We start from the raw sequence: 8,755 nt of genomic DNA, 5'->3' as shown, positions 1-8,755 counted from the left end.
TTAATTTTATTGCGATGCAACTCACCACTATGGTCAGTAGTCCATAGATTTTATTGTGGTGCAACTCACCACTATGGTCGATAGGCCATAGATTTTATTGTGGTGTAACTCACCACTATAGTCGGTAGACCATTAATTTTGTTGTGGTGCAACTCACCACTATGGTCAAGAGACCATTAATTTGGACATTGAAGATTTGTCCATTGAAATAATTTGATGAAAATGCCTTTATTGAGTATAGAAGCTAAAAACTTGGGATAAGTACATACCTAACTTTAGAATATATGAGGGCTGACCCCTATAGATAGAATTTCCTCAATTTTTTTCAGTTCCATGATCTTGGTATGAGTGCACCCTCCAAAGTCTCCAAATGATAAGCTCCTGAAGCCACTTGTTTAGAGATGCTGTATGGCCCTTCCCAGTTTGGTGTTAGTTTGCCCATGCCTCTTGGATCAGAGGTTTCTATTTTGCGGAGCACATGGTCTCCCTGGTGAAATGCTCTTGGCTTCACCCTGGCATTGTAGTGGCGTGCTATCTATTGTTGGTGAACGGTGTTCTTGATCTGCACTGCCTCTCTGATTTCCTCCAATAGGCTAAATTCTTCATTGTTGGTTTCTGGGTTATAGAGTTGTACTCTCAGTGAAGTTTCACTGATCTCCACAGGAATTACTACCTCAGTTCCATATGTTAGCATGAATGGAATTTCTCCTGTTGCAAGCCATATGGTTGTTTGGTACGCCCATAAGATGTTCGGTAGTTCTTTCGCCCACAGCCCCTCAGTCATCTCCAGCTTCTTTTTGATTCCATCAAACAAGATTTTATTAATGGCTTCTGCTAGGCAGTTGGACTGTGGGTGCGCCACTGAAGTCTTATGCGGTTGAATCTCATACTAATCACTATATTCTTTGAACTTCTGCTCAAATTGTTTCCAATTATCTATGATAAGGGTCCTCGGAATTCCATACATGTAGACAACAGACTGCAGAAAGAACTTTCATACGTTGGCTGCTGTGATTATTGCTAACACTTCTGCTTCCACCCACTTAGTGAAGTAATCAACTGCTATCACCACAAATTGTCTTCCTCTGGTTGCTTTTGGGAATGGTCCCAGAATGTTCATCTCCCATTGCACAAAAGGAAATGGGCTTGAGATGGTGGTGAGCTCTATCGCTGGTTGGTGGGTGATTGGTGCGAAGGTTTGGCACTTTTAGGGACTCGATTACTGATAGGATGTCAAACTTTTCACTTGGAAAGGTATATGCATGTCTCTAGCAGCTAGTGCTTTAATCGTAAGGGTCACTTTACAGAGTATACCTCTCTCTCTCTTGTGTGTAATGCATTTGCATACAAAACTCATTGCTTCTTTACGTAAGTATGGCAAAAAAATATACCCTTATCTGATCACCTTAGGGGCTAACGCCATGCCCCCCAAGTGTTGTTCGCAAATGCCGATGTGTATTTTTGGAGGACATAATCAACTTTTGATGGCCTGAGGCACTTCAAATATGGTATAGCATATGCTTTTTTGTAGAGCACTCCACCGATCATGGTGAAACATGCGACTCTCATCCTTATCTTCCTAGCTTCTTCTCTATTGGTCGGAAGTATGCTCTCCTGGAGATATACGATGAGTGGGTCCATCCTGTATGGTTCCTCTTCAATGGGCATCATATTCTATGTTTCTTTAATGCTCGATGCTCCGAGAATATCTACGTACACTGTTCAGCCCAACTCTTAAAAATTTGACGTGGCGAACATAGATAGTGCATCCGCAGAGGTGCTCTGTGCACGCGGCACTTGTAATATTTAAAAATAAGCAAATCCAACAGTCAGTTTGCATACCTTCTCTAAATGTTGTGCCATGCGCTGGTCCTTTGCTTCATACTCTCCATTTACTTGGTTGACTACCAGTGGTGAATCGCTGTGCACGGTGATACCTTTCACCATCAGGTTCTTTGCAAGGCCCAAGCCAGCTATTAATGCCTCAAATTCTGCTCCATTATTTATAGTTTGGAATTTGAATCTCAGTGCATACTACACCATAAATCCTCCTAGGCTTGTCAAAATCAGTCCTGCCCCGCATCCGGTGTTGCTAGAGGAACCATCTACATACAACATCCAAAGTTCTGTCTGTTCTTCATAATTGACATCTGCTGCTAAGCTGTCGTCTGGTATGGTGCATTCAACGATAAAATCCGTTAGTGCTTGCGCTTTTATAGCAATGCGTGGTGTGTACTGCACCTCGAATTCTCTGAGCTCAACCAACCATGCGACTAATTGCCCCGAGTGGTCGGGTTTTGACAAAATCTTCTTCAGAGGTTGATTCATCACCACCACTATCGTGTAAGCTTGAAAGTAGGGCCTTAACTTTTGAGCAGATATTATCAGCATGTAAGCGTGCTTTTCTATGTTGTTGTACCTTATTTCTACATCCACGAGCTCTTTACTGGCATAATAGATTGGCTTTTGCACTCGTCCATCTCCTTTTACCAACACTGCACTTATCGCTACTGTGGTAACAGCTAAGTAGAGTTGGAGAACATCCCAGGGTCAAGTTTTGTTAGCAATGATGGATATGCCAAATATTTCTTCAGATATGTAAACACCTTTTGACATTCTTACGTCCATTCAAACGTAAGCTTTACCCATTTGGTTTGCCTTTCAACTGCTCGATTTTTTAATGCTTTGAAGAATGGAAGGAACCGATCACCAAAAGCAAAAATAAATCTCCCTAACATAGCTACTCTTCCTGTTAGCTCTTGCACTTCTTTGATTCTTCCAGGTGGCACCATATCTAAGATGGCCTTAATCTTGGCTAGATTTGCTTCTGTTCCCCTTTGCAACACCACAAAACCAAGGAATGTACCAGAAGTTACTCCGAATGCACACTTAGCAGGATTGAGCTTTATTTTGTTTTTTCTCAAAACTTGGAATGTTTCTTCGAGGTAAATTATGTGGTCGGATGCCTTCAGACTTTTCACGAGCATGTCGTCCACATAAACTTCCACGTTGCGCCCTATCTATTTTTGGAAAATCTTGTTCACCAACTGTTGATAGGTGACGTCTGTGTTCTTTAGCCCAAAGGGCATGACTTTGTAGCAGAATGTGTCTCTGCCTGCTATGAAGGAGGTCTTTAGTATGTCTGGTTTATACATTTTGATTATACCCGGAATAGGCATCCATAAAACTCAGCAATTCATGGTCTGCCGTGGCATCTATCAATAAATCAATATGAGGCAAAGGGTAGTAGTCTTTAGGGCATGCTTTATTTAAATCAGTAAAATCAATACATATATACCACTTGCCATTAAGCTTGGGCCCCATAACTACATTCGAGAGCCACTCAGGATAAATGGCCGCTTCCATGAATTCTGCCTCCAACAGCCTGACCACTTCCTCCACCACTTTTCCCTGGCGCTCGGGTGTAAAGGTCCTCTTCTTCTGGAAGACTGGCTGTGACATTGGATGGACGTTCAGCCTGTGCTTGGCTAAATCCCGGTCAATTCCAAGCATATCAGTGACTGACCATACGAAGACATTTGCATTGGCCCTCAAGAACTCCACCATGTGCTTCTTTTACTCTCCCGTCAGGCCTGCGCCTATTTGCATGTGCCGTGATCATCCCCTTCAACAATCTCCACCGAGACTAGGTCCTCAGTCGACTTTGATCTTTCTTGCTCAGCATCATCGCTAGCATCTTCGAGTGTAACTTGGAGCATCTGCGGCTCCTTCCCTTTTCCTCTCAGATATCCCTCATAGCATTTTATTGACGTTATCTGGCTTCCACGATACTCTCCTACACCTCCCTCAATAGGGAACTTCATTACGAGGTGGGGAGTGGAGACTACAGCATGCAGGGCATTTAGACCTGGTCGGCCAAGTATTCCATTGAAGATGGAATTAATCTTTACCACCAGAAAGTTCATCATCACTTTGGACAGCAAAGGCTCAGTCCCCATAGTCACCAATAGCTTAATGGAGTCCTCCACGTGCACGGGTGCTCCGAAAAACCCATACAGTGGAGAATCCACCCTTTTCTACATTTCAAGCTTCAATTGCATCTTCTCAAATGCATCATACTAGAGCACGTCTATTAAACTTTTGTTATCTACCAGTATCCTGGCCAATGAGCAATTGGCGATAGTCATCTTGATCACCAATGCATCATCATGAGGTGACTGGATATCAGAGAGATCTTCATCTAAGAAGATTATTTACTGCTCGGTTCTTCTCTTCTTGTCTGGCATTTTAGCCTGAAACACACACCGAGCATGATGTTTTTTGGAATTCGAAGATTCTCCCCCAAACTTAGGCCTCCAAAGATTGTAGCTATCTCTATGAGGGGTGCATTCTCAGTATGGCGCCTGTGCCTCGTTGAATCTGTCCTGTCCTCACTATCCCCCAACCGAGCATGGGATTTCATTCTCCCCTTAGGTTCTCATGGTTGGTTCTCCTGCCTCTGGTCACCGCCATCCTTCTTTATGAATCTACTTAGGTGGCCCCTCTGGATGAGGGCTTCTATCTCCTCCTTCAACCGCCTGTACTCCTCCATGTCATGGCCGTGATCTTGGTGGAATCTACAGTACGTGTTCTTATTGTGATCATGTGTAGGCTTAATCATCTTTCCTGGCCAACGCAGGGTCACTTGGTCCTTAATTTCATTGAGGATATATGTTCGGTTGTGGGTGAGGGCAGTATAGGTTAGCTCCGGCTTCGAATCGCTCCTTGAAAGCCACGCCCGATCATCTCTCTTTCTCGTCCCATCATTTTGGTCCTTTCCATCTTTGTGGCTATTTCCTCCAGGATGGGAATCTTTCTTTTCTGGATTTTTCTTTTTTGCCTTTGTTTCCTTCTCTTGCTCGGCTGCAAGAACTTCTGCAAGGTTGATGTGAATTTTGCAATGCGAGAAGAGATCATACATATCTGCTGGCTCGTCTATGATCAGGGACTTCTTCAATTCAACATACTTGATCCCATTGCGCAGGGCATGGAATTTCACAATAGGGTCCAAGTTTCGTATTTCCAACGCCTCATTGTTGAATCTCACGAGGAAATCTCTTATCATTTCATCAGAGTGCTGCTTGATGGCCAACAGATTGGCCGTTGTTTTCTTATGGACTCTACTACTCATGAAATTGGCAAGAAAGGGCCCGTCCAAGCTCCACGAAGCTAAAGAGTGATCGTGGCTTTAGGCATGCTAAGCACTGTCTTGCCGAACCCTTAAGGGTAGAGGGGAATGCCCGGCACATGGTGGCGTTTGATGGTCCCTGGAAGAACATTAAAGACTTGAAGCTCTCAAGATAGTCCTCTGGATCCGTCGTGCCTCCATACTGCTCAATGGTGGGCATCTTGAAGCCCTTAGGTAGGCGTTCTGCCCTGATCTCCTCTGTGAAGACGAGATCGGTGGTGAATTGGAAGTCGTGGCTTGGAGCGTGTCCCTTTCCCTTCAGAACTTCCTAGATCTGCTCCTGCAACTCCATCACCTTATCGTTCTAAGCCTGTTCGACCTTGATCATCTGAGATCCTTGCCTTCTGTTGTCTCCAGAGCCTCCTTATCCTTCCCCTAGACATTGTTGGCATTGCTGTGATTTCCACTATGCTCGGGGGAATGTGTTCTCTCCTTCACCTGGGATGGATGTGGAGATGGTGGTGGAATTTCCTATAAGATGTTACGTTGCATCTCCATCATCTGGTGCATCTGGTCCTGCCATCGAGTTTGCATTGCTTTGAACTGTTTCATCGTTACATACCATGGTGGATCTCCAGGGAGTCTAGGTTGTGAATCTTCCCTTTGGGAATTGTTCTCTTCTATGATTACATCCTCCCGTCCGGCGTGAGGGTCTGAGATTCCATCCTGTGCCCCATCTTGAACGATGGCATGAGCGGCGGCCGCGACAGCAGTGGCAGCAACTTTTGAGACCTTCGAGTGGTTGCAGGTGTTGGTCATCATCATCGCAGGTTTTTTGCTCTTCATTCCCACAAACGGCGCCAAAAATGTTGCGCAAAGAAAGAAGCTAGGTTTCCCTCTCTGCAACACAAGAGATTGTATTGGACACGAAGAACTCTGCAAAAATCTTTATTGATTGATTCAATGATTCCGTCTCTTCCTATGGCACTATGGCCTCTATTTATACATGTTTCCCCCATGATTCCCTGTCCAAAGATGTGCGAGATTGCTTTCCTTCTTCCCTGGATGATTGAGTTTCTATGATTACATCCTCCAGTTCGGTGTGAGGGCCTGAGATTCCATCTTGTGCCCCATCTTGAGCGACCGCATGAGTGGTGGTCGCGGCAGTAGCTTTTGAGACCTTCGAGTGGTTGCGGGTGTTGGTCATCATGGTATCTTCGTAGGTTTTTTGCTCTTTATTCCCATAAAAGGCGTCAAAAATGTTGCACAAAGAAAGAAGCGAGGTTTCCCTCTCTGCAACACAAGAGATTGTATTGGACACGAAGAACTTTGCAAAAATCTTTGTTGATTGATTCAATGATTCCTCCTCTTCCTATGGCACTATGGCCTCTATTTATACATGTTTCCCCCATGATTCCCTTTTCAAAGATGTGCGAGATTGCTTTCCTTCTTCTCCAGATGATTGAGTCATTCTAGGCTTCGGATTCCCCTTGGAGGAGTGATTCCCTCCTAAATTTCAACCATTAGGAGTCTTTCCATACATGAAGTGCGGTTTCCATTCTTAACGCCTTCAGGATTCTTTCCATCTAACTTTGTTGACGTGTCCATCCATGTTTTACCTTACCTCTTATGATGTAGGAGTCTTTGGAGGAATATGCTTCTCGGACCCCACTCTGTCATGTGTCACCCAATAACTGGTTGGATACAGTATGGTGTATTAGCATCAATTAATTTGAAAGAAAGCAACACAATTAGTTAAATTCAAGCTTGATGCATACGAGTATGCTCTGCAAATTTGGTTAACCTCTACTTGACATGAAAGGAGTATTTTTTTTTTTTTTTTTGGATTTTCACATCCTTTCATATAAATAGGAAGATAGAAGCAATTGCACAGATCTTACTTGACTGTTCAATTGCATGTTCAACTAATGTATTATTTTAAATTATTGATGATTTCATCAAGTCCAGCACAAGATTTAAAAGTTTATCATTTCTCTATAAAAGAAGAAGATAGGGTCAAGCTTAGCCCAATGCCTCAACCCTCATCCAGCTTGACCCTGACTCAAGGCCAGAAATTCTCAGCCCTGACCCGCCTTTAGGGCCAAGGTATCTCATGGCTCGGGCCAACATGGCCGAACTTGCACCCCTAATAAATTTACCTTCTCTAGTTAAAATAAAAAAAAAAAGCTAGTGGTTTAAGCAACCTTGGGTACTTCCGTAAATACGTGGACCATATGGGGGCAAAACTGTACAATAATCCTCCGAACAACACTACTATATAAATGCTGGAGAAGGTTCGGACGTTTGTAGATTAAGATGAGGATGGAGGGAGACAGCCCGAACGAATTCTACAAGGATTGTATGAAAAACCATGCTGCCAGCCTGGGCAGCTACGCTACCGATGGTTGTGGCGAATTTACACCAGACGGTGACAGTCCCGGTGGCCTACAATGCGAGGCCTGCGGCTGTCACCGCAACTTCCACCGCAAAGTCAGGGTCTTAGCCGGCACCGGCAGAGCAGGTAACAGTAGTAACCGTGGAGGTGACGACCCAGAAGTGGTGGAGCTGATAGAGTATGGCGGTATTGGGGACCATACGGAGGTGGTGACTCCGGTGGAGTTGCAGGAACTGGAAAGAAGCGCAAAGAAGCGTGCTCGGACGAAGTTTACGGCCGAGCAGAAGGAGAAGATGCTTGCTTTTGCAGAGAAGCTTGCGTGGAGGATACAGAGAGACCAAGATGCTGAGATCGATCACTTCTGCAAAGTGACAGCTGTGAGTCGACAGGTCTTCAAGGTTTGGATGCATAACCACAAGAACTCTTCATCGTCGTCGTCAGCTTCCACGGCCACCAACGGCAATACGTCATCTTCTCTTACTCAATAGGAAGAGAGACTTTAGAGAATGAGATTTCTCAATTGTTTTTTTCTTCTATAATTTTATGTTAAATTTTTCTCTTAGTAATTATGGGTGGTAGAGATTTGATCTGAGAGAGGAAGGGGAACTTGGGGAAGTTGTGAGAGATTGATTGGTTGCTTCCATTACTCGGGGAGATGATCGACATGATTCGTACATTTCTTTATATATATATTTTTTCTTTTCTAGATCTGGGAAATCAGATTAATGGAGGGTATTTTAGGCCTATTCAAGAGCAGAAATGATAGATCTGTTTGTGGGTCTTGTCTCTCATGGGTATATATATACAAGAGGGATTTTGAAATTTTGGGGCTTTTTAGTTAGTTTTGTGTGGAATTAAGGGATAGAGATGCTTGAGGGGTTCTAGCTTGGCCTATAAAAGCTACATTAGATCACTAATGGACACCATCATTGATCAACAAAAATGCCAATGACTTAGTATATGACCTCACGAAGGAAGGCTGGAAATTTAAAGCACTAGAGGTTCATTTTTCATTGATCAGAGCTAACAGGTGAAGCTGTCGAAGGGGAAAGGTAAAGCTCAGTACCTGATTGCTGACAAGCTCCGGAATTGTATTCTCTAAAACTTCTGTATGAATTCATGTTTGATGAGAACAAAGTCAAACAATCAATCAGTCCTCAATCCAGCTAGGATTATTTAGGGGTTTCAAAATTTGGGCTGCACTGATAGGTCCAACTTGAACTGACCAGTTC

General features: G+C 43.8%; 2 protein-coding genes across 2 annotated transcripts; one reads left to right on the top strand and one right to left on the bottom strand.

Moving 5' to 3' along the window:
- Positions 1–4,438: 4,438 nt before the first annotated feature.
- LOC122668612 lies at positions 4,439–5,131 on the bottom strand. The gene has a single exon (XM_043865151.1). The coding sequence runs from the start codon at positions 5,129–5,131 to the stop codon at positions 4,439–4,441; it is 693 nt and encodes a 230-aa protein (XP_043721086.1).
- Positions 5,132–7,421: 2,290 nt separating this feature from the next.
- Positions 7,422–8,048, top strand: LOC122669082 (zinc-finger homeodomain protein 8-like). The gene has a single exon (XM_043865733.1). It carries the CDS (start codon positions 7,445–7,447, stop codon positions 8,009–8,011), a length of 567 nt encoding a protein of 188 aa, XP_043721668.1. The 5' UTR covers positions 7,422–7,444; the 3' UTR covers positions 8,012–8,048.
- Positions 8,049–8,755: the final 707 nt, after the last annotated feature.

This window comes from Telopea speciosissima, chromosome 7, assembly GCF_018873765.1.
Source record: "Telopea speciosissima isolate NSW1024214 ecotype Mountain lineage chromosome 7, Tspe_v1, whole genome shotgun sequence".
In the NCBI taxonomy this organism is placed as follows: Eukaryota; Viridiplantae; Streptophyta; class Magnoliopsida; order Proteales; family Proteaceae; genus Telopea; species Telopea speciosissima.
Note: the sequence above shows the minus strand (reverse complement) of the source record. Positions and strands in the feature narration are given on the sequence as shown.

Excerpts from the sequence above, each read along its gene's own strand:
- LOC122668612 (XM_043865151.1), bottom strand. The coding sequence starts at position 5,131 with ATGAGTAGTAGAGTCCATAAGAAAACAACGGCCAATCTGTTGGCCATC.
- LOC122669082 (XM_043865733.1), top strand. The coding sequence starts at position 7,445 with ATGAGGATGGAGGGAGACAGCCCGAACGAATTCTACAAGGATTGTATG.